Genomic DNA, 13,773 nt, shown 5'->3' on the forward strand with positions numbered 1-13,773 from the left:
TATCCTTCCCTTAACTCTAAATCTCCTTGAGGGGATGATATTCAAGCTAGCCTGATCTGATCAGACAGAGAACACTGAGCCATATGCTTAATTGGAAGGTCAGCTCCTTAACTGGATTGTAAAGTACCAGAGGGTATGGACTGCATCTTATACCTCTTTTTTGTTGATCATTATAGGTGCAGGCTTTCAATAAATGAATGTCATAATTAATGCAAAAATGACAATTATTATATAATGCTCATTATGTAGCAGAAACTGTTCTAATTAATGTGAATTAATTCATTTAATTCTCACACTGACTGAATGACATAGTGCCATTGTTATTTCTATTTTACAGAGGACACTGGGGCACAGAGAGGTTATGTAACTTTCCCAAGGTCACAGAGTTGTGAAGGGCAGAGTTGGTGTACAAATCCAGAGACTGGGACTCCAGCATTAATACTTTTAATCAACCTAGGATTCTGCTTCTTAACAGACATGTGTGATTCCTAAATTCCTGGTGGCTTTTGTGTGATTGGGGTTGCAGATGGGGAAATCTAGGGAAGTGATGAGCCTTCTTAGGAGGGAAATCTACTAATGGTAACAACAAAGTCATAGTCTCTTTTTATTTCTTACCATGACCACCCAGAAGGAAAAACAAAGAAAAACAACATCAACAACAAAAGCCTATTCCCACTAAAGAAACCATTTTGGTCCCATGATTAGTTTTTCTTGATTGGGTCAGCCTTGGGAGCTTCAGTTGGGTTCTTGGGTTTCCACAGCCTCAATTCCAGGAGGAGGATGGATTTGTTTTAGAGCCAACTCATGGCTTATGTTATCCTCAAAGTGAAGCCACCTAAATGTCTTGTTCTATAATGTATTTTACACCCTTTTGAATGCACAAATCTCTTTTAGATGCACCAGACCTAGTCCAGCTTCCAGAAGTATTGAAGTAATGGCCCCTTCATCCTGCTCCCTATAGTGATTTTTGTCACCATGTCACACATGTGGGAAGTGAATGTGGGACCACAGGAAAACAGCGGTGGCCAAAGGCAGAACTCCATAGGAAAAAGATAGGATTTCAGAAAGGTATGCTCATCAGCAAGATGAGAACAGAGAAGCATCTGGGAACTGGAGAGCAGTGAGGAGCACCTGAGCAAGGGTTGACACAGGTCAGTGGAAGGGAGGTGAAGACCGGGACAAGAAATGAGAGCAGTCTGAGGCTGCAGCCAGAAAGGAAACATGATAAGTTCACATTTGACAAGGGGTGAAGGAAGACAGAAAGCATGTAGGGGTGGGGGTGGGGGGATTGTTCCTAGGGTAGAAGTTACATCAGAGTTCTGCTTCTGACTCCTCCAACCATTTCACTCTGCCTCAGAAATCTCATTTCTAACAGGGCTCCGTGATAAGCCTTATCATGAAATACAGGAATATTATGCAAAATAACAATAAATTGATGGGAAAATGTTCCGATTGCTTCACATGGCTATTTACACGAGGTGAACCTAACCAATATATCCAGTTTATATTTGGTTACAATTGAAAATTATGGTGGCTAAAAGCTTCTTTCCCAACACTTATTTTCTGGTCACCAATGATCAAGCTGCTACCCTGTACTAAGATTTAGGATTATAAAGATAAATAAATCATATTATCTGTGTGTAAGTTGTTCATAGATGATCTGGAAGACAGATACCTAAAAATATTAATTAGTTAAGAAGTGCTATGATAAAAATATTAACAAAGCATTATTAAGGGGCAGGAGGGGAAGTCCTCCAGCCATTTCCCAAATATACAACCATACCTTCACTTAATTAGCTTATTTCACCTGGAAAGCCCCCTTCCCAATCCTGAACCTCAGACACATCCCTTGAAATTTTGACCATTCTTCTAATCCCAGGTCAAATGCCATTTTTTCAACAAATAAGTTCCTAATCTTACACTTTGGAATCAATCTTTCCATTCTGTGTGCTTCTATAACTTTACTTATATTTTTGTTTACCCCAATTCGGTTTTTTTTAATTATGTATGGTGTCTACCATTAGATTATAAGCTCCTTTGAGGCCTAATTCATTTTGAGACTCCCACAGACCTGAGCCTGGAGGATTCATCTTTAAAAAAAAAATTTAATTGATTTCAGAGAGGAAGGGAGAGAGACAGATAAATAGAAACATCAATGATGAGAGAGAATCATTGATTGGCTGCCTCCTGCACACACCCCTACTGGGTATGGAACCTGAGCGGGAATCGAATCCAGTTATGTGCCCTGAGCAGCAATCAAACCGTGACCTCTTGATTCATAGGTCCACACTCAACCACTGAGCCACGCCAGCTGGGCTCTGAGGCTTCTTAAAATGCTCAGAGCCTGTTCATTCAGAATAACTAATGGACAGTCCCTTTTAGGATGCCAAAGTGAGAGGACCCTTCCTCCTTCTGGCAATTGTGATTCCCTGTTTGCACATGCCAAAAATTCCTGTTTTAAAGAGGCATAAAAGAAATGGTCTTTGACCTAAAATGACCCAATCATAGTTCCCATCTCTTTCTACATGTGAACAAAAAAACAAACCAAAAACACCTCCACCAAACCTTCAAATTAATCAAAGAATTTTCAATGTGAAAATGATTCTATATTTCATCTAATCCAACATCTTAATTATAAATGAGGAAACTCAGTCCCAAGAAATCTGGATACTTCTTTGATATCCCACAAACTGAATCATCAATATCAAATTTTGAAAACCTTAAGTTCAAAGCTCTTTCTAATAATTTACCCTCAATAAAAAGAAGAGGAAAAGAATGGCAAACAATCAACAGTAAAATATAAAAAGAAAAGGAATTCACTGAAAAGCTATATGAATTAGAGAAAAAAAATGTCCCTATCAGTTCATTTGTCCATTAAGAATATCATGCTTTCACTAACATCAGCAAAAAATATGTGTAGAGTTTAAAGCTGGAGTTTAAAAATATGACTATTGCAATTTCCAGGTCCTTTACTCTTAGGATCTCTAGTCACTCTGTGCAGTTGGCATTGAAATTGTTCTGAAGTTCTTCTCCGAGATATTTGAATATGTTTGAACACCAGTCACTAACAGGTGTTCTTGACAGTTGTGGAAGTAAAATAATACATCACGGCTTTGTGGAGAGGTGCACACTCACACATGCTCTCTCCCATCACGACTTGGGCAAATCCAGCAGATGCAGTCAAGTCTGACAGAGTTAACTTGGACCCAGACTGTTATTACTGCCAGGACACCTGCTCTTTCCCGGCCCATTCCCATGTCACTGATGCCCCCGCCGCATCCTGATAGATCAGACACTATCTTACAGATGTTCCAGGTCAGCACATGCCAGCACATACTCGTGTATGTGCACGCACACATACAATAGGTCTAGGTACTAAGGTTAAAACTTACTGGGTTCCAAGTCTAAAATTCAATCTACTATTCCAGTTGTAAATAAGGAAATGTATATGCATATACAGGGGTGGGCAAAAGTAGGTTTACAGTTGTAATACATATAGATAATACAATAAATAGTACAAGAATAAACTCTATGTTTCACACACTCTTTGTTCACCCCTGTATTAATCAGATATATAACATGTACACATATATATGTATCAATTTATCTCTTCACAGTGATTCATAATCAGTTAGATAAAAACCACTTAGTTTTGGGGGATGGAGGCAGGTAGAAGAAGGCATAGGGGGGATAAACGGTGATGATGGAAGGAAACTTGGCTTGCCATTATAAACACACAATACAGGGTACAGATGATGTATTATAGAATTGTACACCTGAAACCTACATAATTTTATTAACCAATGTCACCCCAATAAATCTTAAAAAATGTAGAAAATTAAAACACACACACACACACACACACACACACACACACCTACTTAGTTTGAAAAATTCTTTCATTTGCTGCAGAGGATGATCTGTGAAAACTGGGTTTCAATTAGAAATTACCCCTCACCCCCTTATACACTGCTGCTCTGCACTTCCCAAGGTCCCCTTAAGGGCACAAAAACAGTGCATGGGTTTTGGAGCTAGCTACACAGAGGTTTAGGTATTAGTTCTGCTATTTACTATTTGAGAAAATTACTTAACCTCACTGAACAATAATTTCCTTATTTCCAAAATGAGGATATTAATACCTATCTCGGAGGTGTAAGGATTTGAGCTAATGTAGGTACTGCATGGTAGTGCTCAGGAAATAATAGCTATAATGATGATGATGATGAGGGGGAAGAGGAAGAGAGGGAGGGGGAGGGAGATGGTAGCCTTCACTTCCTGAATGCCTTCTGTATTTCCTAGCAAGGCTTGGCAGAACTTAACAGCTAGCATTTAGCCAGGAAATATTAAGCATGAGGTAGAGGAAAGGGAACTACTGATGGGGTAGGAGTGTGAAAGGGGTGGCTCGCACTTAATATGTGACTTTCCTGTCTTGAGCTTATATATACATAAATACTAGTATACTTCCACTGCTGGGAAAAAGGGCATTCACAGTAGTGAATTCAGCATCTTTTGAAGAGTCAAGGCCTTTTTTTTTGTTTTTGTTTTTGCTTAGAGGGACCAGACTTTACTAAGCAGGGTGAATACATTCCTGTGTCCTACATCGTGGCTAATCATTGAATTTCCAGTCCCCACAGCAGGTCCCGGCTGTTAGCAATCCCTGGTAACTCTAGTTACTGTGAGATAATCTATAGCTTGCAGATCAAATGCCCAGCTCCTTCCCGGAGTCCTGGAGTCAGGTGCACTGCCAAGCCACAGGCGGAGCTGCTGCTGTGGTCTGAATTGTCCCAAGTACAACGGGAAGGAGGAAGCCTCAACCTACTTTGGACATGCCCTGAATGATAGAGCCACTTAGGGCCTGCTTAAGATGCCATTCTGTTTGCAAACACACACGACCTATCTGCTGTACCACTTGACAAAACAATCCTTCAGAATGCCTGATGGCAAATGACTAATGTTAAAAGAGGCCTGTGCATCATTCCAGTGATGACTCCACAGGCATCAATTAAACAAGGAGAAGACCTGTTCTGAAGCACAACCATCTGGCATTTCCCAAGAAGCAGTAGTCAAAGGCAGATAAAACACAAGTGAACCTGACTATAAAGACATTTAGCAGCCCTCTCCCAGCTCAAAGGCAGCAAGAGCCCATGAGGACCATGAACCTGGAAGACCTCCAATATTAGAGGTGATTAAGAAAAGGCTGCATCTGAGGCCAGCACCGCTCTTCCTCATGCATGGAAAGCAAAAATCTGGGGGTTGCATGAGGTCATCTTTTAGCCACCCAAAAGGCAGGCTGTTCCCAGGAATGCTCGGAGTTTGTCTGGTAGTCTAGGGGTGAAGTCAGTTGTTATGTCTCCAGGTGAGAGAAAGGATTGGCAGTAGTCCATCTTCTGCTTCTAGGAGTGCTTTCCAAGTACCAGCATCTAGGATTTTGTCCAGCACAGGAGGCCAAGATGACTGTGGTCCAAATGTTCTTCCCTAGAAACCATGATTTTAAGGGCCCATTTAACAAATCTAATGAGAGTGATGTCAAGTTATAACCCCCCCCAGAAAAGAGACAGTAGCTGGAGAAGAAATGGTTTTCAAGACTGCAGTTCAAGATCAGTCAGGCAGACACCTGTATATATAGACAAAGCTTCAAACACCACCACCTCATCACACCTAATGAATGCCTGTGACAAGCACTTGCATTCTCTATTTCTGGCATTTCCCACAACAAAAATATGTGTCCTTATTCTCAGTCCTGGTTCTGAACCTACTCTTTAATGATAATTTGTGCCCCCCCCCACCCCCCTTAATATGCAAGGTCAGAGAAGTTAAAAAGGAAATACTTTTCAGTTTTAATTTTGATCTAGATCTAAAATTGTTAATGATTTTTTTTATTCCTTACCCTTTTTCTGTGATTCTAGTAAATATGCACCCTTCACATATCTTGGCCCCAGTAATAAGAAGGTAATAGTCTTAGGATAAGGCTTTCAAGTAAAAACAAACAAACAAACAAAAATACAAAAAGACACAATTTTAAACCCCCCACAAGACAAACAAACCAACCAACAAAAAACAGGGTGCTTCCATTCTCCCGAGTCCCTTTTGCAAACCATGCAATGTACTTAAATGTCTTTATAGCAGTTGCCTCGGTGTTAAGTTTTTGGTTTGGAAATAAACAGAGGTTTAGTTAAGGTCACTGACAATTATTTTCTCAGCACAATAGAAAAGCCACCCAACCCATTAATAGCACTATAATGGCAGAAGCGAACACAGTGGGAACAAGTAGGAACAGAAGAGTACCTGGGATTGCCAGATTGGAAAGGGGGACGCTGTGGAGGTGAGGGGGCAGCGAGGCCATCCAGTCGGCATTGCAGACGTCCGATGAGGTCTTTGTCCCGCTGGGGATGGGGGAACAGATGGTCCCCATCCTGAGTTTCCTCCCTAGCATCCCTCTCCGTCAGTCAACAAGCCGCCCAGGCTCAGTCCAGTGCCACTCACTCAGTGATCATCATTGTCTGGGCTTTCTAGACATTTCAGGGCCACTTTGGTCATGCCCGTCTTGCCAAAAGGCCCTAGGGCCTGACGACGGGGCAAATAGGTGGTTTCCTTCCCCGCCCTGGCACCCGCAGTCCCACCCTCTCCGGCCCAGCCGCTGTTCCCCTCTTAATCTGCTCAGTCCCGGCTCCGTTAAACTTCTCAGGTTCCCCTCCGGAGCTCGGGAAGGTAGGCCCCTAGAGGTAAATCTTCAGGAACTGAACGTCCGAAGGGCAGCCACGCCCGGAGCCACTCACAAGACAGGTGCCTCCACAGCACATAGACGCGCCGGTGTGTCTGTCCACACGTGAGCGCCAGAACGCACCATCATCACCCTGATCTAGGCTTCTAGGTATGTCCCTGGGCTGGCACAGGAGCTGGGCCGGCCTCCTGTCCCCCGCTCTGGGCACACACTCCCCTGCCCTGTGCTTCCCGAAGCCGCTCAGAAGTGTAACGCGGCGCCCGGACTCGCGGCCGCCCCGCCCCGCACTGCGGGGCAGATTTGCCGGGCGAGGCGGCCGGTGATTGGCCGCCGGCGGAGCGCGCTCCGATTGGCCGGCGCCCTCCCCGGCTGCCCCTCCGAGCGACTCCCACCGCGGTTACTCCTGCCTTCCCCGGCGCAGACAGGCGCCGCTGCAGGGTCTGCAGGCAGGAAAACTTGCAGGCTGGGATCATTCTGACCTCAGACAGGTCTTTCATGGAGGTAAACTGTAGGATCTCTAATGATATGAGAACTCTGCACACCGATAATCATGGGAACGTGTTGGCAAATTGGCAGATCAGGAAAAACCCTGGCCTTGTTGTTGTTGTTGTTGTTGGTGGTGGTGGTGGTGGTGGTGGTGGGGGGGGGGGGTCCTGGAGGGCTTCAGGCCGGGCTGCTCCATGGTGACTTAGGAGACTGAAGATCCATATAGAGATCCTTGGCGACTCAGGAGACTGAAAGTCCATATAGAGATCCATGGGTCAGCTGACCTTTAATCACCAAGTGGCCCCACCTCCTCTCCAAGATAACTCCAACAGCAGGCCCCCACCACCTTTCCATAGGAGAAACTGCACATGTTCCTTTGGACATCCTTATTAAAATGTCATTTTCCAGGCTATTTCTAACATTCATGTAAGACTGCTTTTCAGCCTTTTAAGCTGCATAATATTACTAACAGGTTTTTTTTTTCTTTTCTAGAGGAGTATCCCTTAGTTAATAAAAAGTGTACACTATGCATAATGTGTCTTCTGATGCTTAAAGGACACTTCTCCAGAGGACTCTTTTTTTCAAGTATATCACAGGATATTTGGGGATATGTCACCCAGTTGTCTGAGTCTACCAAATTTTTTTCCCCATGGAAAATTACTCTGAAGGAATATCCCAAGATTTACCTTTGAAACTTTCTGGGCTTCCCTTGAACTTAAATTCCCTAACACAAAACTTCATGGAAGCTGCCCAAGGCAAACAAAATGTGTTCTTTAAGCTCTACTGTGGAATGTTCATGTCAGTGCTTCCCCTGCCCTCTTACTTTTCAGCTTTTGATGGAAGGAGTGAGCATATTACAAAAAGCATTAAACTCTAGACTTAGAAACATCACTGTATGTGAACTTGAAAATGAGGAGAATGTAGATGTTCTGTACCTCTGGCAGCTATTTCAATCAAAATGAGTGTATTTGCCCAAAGCAGCTCAAAAGAAGATGACACTTTCTTCCTATATTCTTGTGTCAGTCCTAGAAGAAATCTTACAGATGGAAACAGACTTTAGTACAGTACATGGCAGATAGCAGGTGCCCCATAAATATTTGTTAGAAGGAGGGAGATGCTTGGTAAACATGCTCTGCTGGGTCCTAGGGAGTACCTCAGATCAGTGCTATTCACATCTTAAGTGCAAATCAATTCTGATTGAGTTGGTTTGAGATGGGCCTGAGATTCTGCATTCTAGCAAGCTTCTGGCCTTGTTAGATGCTGCTGCTGCTGGTTCAGACCACACTTTGAGTAGTAAGTCCTTAGAAAGCAGGCTCATGTTTGATAGGATGGACTTTGCATTTCTTTTTTCTCTATTTTCCTAGGTTTTATAATATTTTATATCACTTTTATAATTTAAAAATTTTGCATTAAAAATTCTAACTAAGAGTCTCTAAATATTATAGATTAATTTTTTCTGTCATAAAATGTAGTAGAAACTAAATTATCAGTGGGATTTTTATACAATGCCACAGATACTGAGGGAATAAATAATTATAAAATAAAATTCAATATTTAGAATTTGAATAGTTAATATTTTATTACATACTGTATTATGAATTTATCAAAGGGAGAGGAGACTAAATTAATAGGAGGATTGAAATTTTAAAGCAAGTCAATTTTAAGTGATAATTACAAACAGAGTGCTTATTACTTTAAAATCATTCTGATAGGTGCTAGAAATAGAAGAAAGGTTAAATAAAAGTTGATATATAATGAACCTTAGATAATATGTAGTCCAGAAAAGAGAGTCAAATTTGTGAATTACAAATTGTAATGGGAATCTCAATGAAGGAATAATAGAGGTACATGTGGAGGACAATGAAGAGATATAGTTTGATGTGGGGAGGGCCAAGAATGCATTATTAGAAGAGATGGCTTTCAAGCCAGGACTGGAAAACTCATCTGGAAGGTGTGTGCAGGGTCCTGGAGATGGAAAGAGATGTGTAGCTGAGATAACATAAGCAAAGCTATGACAGTGAGTGGGAGATGTGAAAAACAGCATGTGAAATAGTGAGAAGTATAACTCATTTACTCTCATTGAATCTTCACAAGAGCCCAGTGACTTAGATACTATTCCCATCCACATTTTACAAAGGACACAAGCTTTTAGGCTACAAAGTTCTGCCCAAGGTTCCATAGCTAGTTAGTGGAAGAGCTGTGACTACAAATCTCTTGATCACTGTGCCAGCGGCATCCCATTACCTGTTATGCAGTATTATTGCAAGTCTGGTACGACAGTTTATGACCGAAGTATATAAGGAGTTTGGACTTTGTATTTCTGGGCCATTGTAGGTTTTTGAGAAGGGGAGTAAACTAATTCACCTTTATACCTCAGGAAGATTACTCTAGCATGCTGAAGAATGGCTGGAGAAATACCATCTTTGAGTTAAGTCACTGAAATCCATCATAGAAGCAATAGAGAAGTGAGAAGGCCTGCAGAAGGCCTGACACACAGACTAAATGCATGGCCGTGGCCTTTCTTAACTGTGGTGCTTGCCTCCTCATCCTCACTTCTCATCTCCAAGGACTGTGAAAGCTGTGACCTGTACCGCTAGGGTTCAGGACCTGGAACAGAGCCACGCACAAATGAAGAGACTAGACAAGAAATATGAATTTGAATTTGGAAATTACAGGGGGCCAGGCGGAGAGTCTTTCTCAAGAGGAAAAGCTTCACTGGTGCCCAGGCCCTGCTAGCTTTTTATTCAATTTTAGATACACATCTTGTCCTTAGTCAGGCAGGCAATTCCAGTAGCAGACAGACTATCTTAAAGGTCAGTAAATATTAGTAAAGATTCACTTTGAGACTATTAGGTTAGGAAGTTGCTTGAGCCACCATTGTCTCGACAGAACAATTGGTGCATAGCCTTATCTCTTGTCAAAGCTCAAGGTCCGTCAGCCTTCTGGGTTCCTTGTTTGCACTTTCCGGATAGTGTAGACAATGGATGGCTTCCAGCAAATGACCTATAATTCTAGGGCTTGAGTGGACAGCCTAACTATCACTGAAATAATTTTTCATCACTTGAAAGTCTCAGCAATTTGGTCATCTATTTTATTACCTATAACCATACATGCTTCTATGAATACCTCTACAGCTTTTGTTTTCTTTTCTGGAAATGTTGTCTTCATTATTTGATCATGGGCCCCTCCAAATTTCTGAGGAGTTTAATGCAGCTGTGCCCCCTATTAGAGGCTACATTATATTTTGAAAGTGTTTATGGCTCATTTTCTTTGGAATCTTGTGAAATTCCCAGAGTAAGCACCTAAATAGCTTGCTATTTAGGCATGTCTGGTTGGCAGGGCGAATGGCCTGGATTTTACCTGATTGAAGACAACCTAAAAGCCTCAGAGGAAACTTACTGACTTAATGAGACTGTGGTGGGGCAGTCTCTGGCCCTCACATCTATTACCCTGTGCTGCCTTACCTCCCATTCTGTGTGCTCAAGGAGGGGAGGGAGGTGAAGGACAGACCTCAAAGAGAATCAGAATCCAGGCATGTGTTTGGTGCAGGGACATTGCCTGGAGGTGAGTGTGGTTATATGATGCTTAGAGTTTCACAGTGATGTGTCATTCACATTTTATTTCCCCTTGGGTGGAGGTTATGGGGAGGGTGAGGGGCTGAAAGGAGGATCCAGGTAAATGAAAGATGGCTGGAGTATAAGGCTGCTTTGTTTTGTGCCTCATATCAGCAGAGTTTATTTCTCCCTAGTCATCCCCAACCTTCTTTCTCCAATTCAAGTAATAAAATACTATGTGATAAGCATCAAGGTAGAATGAAGAAATGTCACCAATGTGGGTGGTGCTGTAGACATGATGACAACAGCAGCAATTACCTCCAGGAAGAGAGGCATCACTCAGGAGCCTCCAAGGAAGGGAGATAAGGAAGTACACGGACTCATTCCTCAAACATTCTTAATATCGAAGCCAGAATGAAGAGCCGGGGATCCAGTTATTGTGCTGGATAGAGTTAGAGCTGGAGGCCATGAAATTGGGACCCATTTCCTGATTGTACCCAGGTGACTGTCTTTGAGAAACTGAGTAAGAGAGCAGCAGCAATGTAAGCAGGAAGTCATCATATGTGGCATCACCTTATGCACACCTGGTCTTTGTGGCCCACAGCGAGGATTCTGTAGAGAGATGAGTGAATAGCAGCAGCAATTAACTGTCCATAAGATTGTTTCTCCCAGATTTGAAAGCTTGATGTTCAGAAAGATCTTGAGAGCCTCTTTCCCTTTTATATTTATTGGACATCAAATTTTCTGTTATATTTTAAGGAAAATTTATTTTAATAACAATATGTTACTATGACACTCAAGAGGTGCTAATAACAAGTGATGACTATAAACTTAGTTTAATGTCGATTTAGAGTCATGTGCCACTTAAAGATTGGGTAAGTTTGACAAATGCTTTGATAGGCAATTTTATCATTGTGTGAACATTATGGAGTGCATTCACACAAACCTAGATGGTTTAGCCCAGTGGTCGGCAAACTGCGGCTCGCGAGCCACATGTGGCTCTTTGGCCCCTTGAGTGTGGCCACGAAGTTTCAATCACACTGTACATGCGCACCCGCACGTGGTATTTTGTGGAAGAGACACACACAAGGGGCTGCAGTTTGCCGACCACTGGTTTAGCCTATTAGACACCTAGTCCCGTGGTTGGCAAACTGCGGCTCACGAGCCACATGCGGCTCTTTGGCCCCTTGAGTGTGGCTCTTCCTAAGCCTTAGGAGTACCCTAATTAAGTTAATAACAATGTACCTACCTATATAGTTTCAGTTTAAAAAATTTGGCTCTCAAAACAAATTTCAATCGTTGTACTGTTGATATTTGGCGCTGTTGACTAATGAGTTTGCCGACCACTGACCTAGACTATATGTATAGCCTATTGCTCCCAGGCTACAAACATGTACAGTGCATTGCTGTACTGAATACTGTCGGCATTTGTAATAAAATGGTAAGTATTTGTACTGCTGAACATAGAAAAGGTACAGTAAAAAAAAAAAGATAATAAATGGTACACTCGTATAGGGCACTTACCATGAGTGGAGCTTGCAGGATTGGGAGCTGCTCTGGGTGAGCCAGTGAGTGAGTAGTGAGTGAATGTGAAGGCATAGGACATTGCTGTACATTACTGTACACTTTATAAGCACTATAAAGTTAGGCTACACTAAATTTGTAAAACAACACAAGTTTAAATCAAACACCAGAGAAATGAAGCAATCAAGAGGCATGGTAAACACATGTATGAGGCTGCTGCTAGCATAACAGCTTACTGTTTTACAGAAAACTTTTTGTTTTATATCTAGGAAGCGCACACTCTATAATATTGATAAGTAGTATAATATAGTGAAAACATAAATCAATAACACAGTAGTCATTTATTGTCATTATCAAGTATTATGTGCTGTACTTAATTGTATGTGCTATACTTAAATGACTGGTATCATAGTAGGTTTGTTTACACCAGCGTCGCGACAAACACATGAGTAATGTATTTACACTATGATGTTACAAGGGCGGTGATGTGACTAGGTGACAGGGATTTTTCAGCTCCATTATAATGTTATGGGACCATTGTCCCCTTGCATATGTGGTCCGTCATTGACCTAAATGTCGTTATGCAGCACAGGACTGTATTCCTGTTGCCACACAACATTCCTGCACCTTCTTCCATTCCCCCTACCGCCAAAATAAGTAATTGAGAGAATATAAAGGCCTCAGCGCTTTTATTTTCCAGCTCGTTCGTTAGTTGCAATGTACCTGATTTAGTATGTTATGGAGCCACCTTCTGGCATGAAAGGCACACTTCATGCACGTGGTAAATTTCCTTTCACTTTCAATCATCCTACAAACATCTCCACTCACCAGCACCAGTAGGAACAGCTGCAAGCTTATGCAAAAATACAGTGTCCTGGGTCCCATGCCAACCCTACTGAATCAGATTCCCTGGGGGAACACCCTTTTTCCTTCCTTTTAAATAAGTTCCCTGAAGATTTTTATGTCTCAAATGCTTTAGATCAAGACTTTAAAATATCAATTTCTCTTTTGAAAAGTAGAAGAGGTAGAATGGCAGAATCATCAGTTTTTATCCATATTGTCTATAATTTTATGCAACCAGAGAACAATATCTTGGCTCCACTGGTGGGAAACCCAACTGTTCTCCCTCCTTATCCCACCCCACGTTTCCTGGAATTATGAGAATGACATCACCAGTTAGGGGAATACTAGTGTCTATATTAGTAATCACTTGACCTTCAGTCACAATCAGAATGCCCTCTATACATTTGTTATTAATTCAGCAAATTTAACCATAAAAAAGAAATGTGTTCTTTTTAATGACCTGACTTTACATTTTGGGCTGCTGACAGCAGTTGGAAATAGCATGATGTCACATCATCAGTGGGGTAAATAGGGTAATTGAGAGCAGATATATATAAACTAGAGGCCCAGGGCACAAATTTGTGCACCAGTGGGGTCCCTTGGCCTTGCCTGCAGGATCGGGCTGAAACTGGCTCTCCAACATCC

At 42.0% G+C, this 13,773-nt stretch overlaps 1 protein-coding gene across 1 annotated transcript in view; it reads right to left on the bottom strand.

The window, feature by feature from the left end:
• Positions 1 to 6,991, bottom strand: part of PLCXD2 (phosphatidylinositol specific phospholipase C X domain containing 2) — a 62,702-nt gene extending 55,711 nt beyond the window's left edge. Inside the window, exon 1 of the mRNA XM_059687881.1 lies at positions 6,286 to 6,991. Coding sequence (XP_059543864.1) covers positions 6,286 to 6,433 — 148 coding nt within the window. The 5' untranslated portion in view covers positions 6,434 to 6,991. The remainder of the gene's footprint in view (positions 1 to 6,285) is intronic.
• Positions 6,992 to 13,773: the final 6,782 nt, after the last annotated feature.

This window comes from Myotis daubentonii, chromosome 3, assembly GCF_963259705.1.
Source record: "Myotis daubentonii chromosome 3, mMyoDau2.1, whole genome shotgun sequence".
In the NCBI taxonomy this organism is placed as follows: domain Eukaryota; kingdom Metazoa; phylum Chordata; class Mammalia; order Chiroptera; family Vespertilionidae; genus Myotis; species Myotis daubentonii.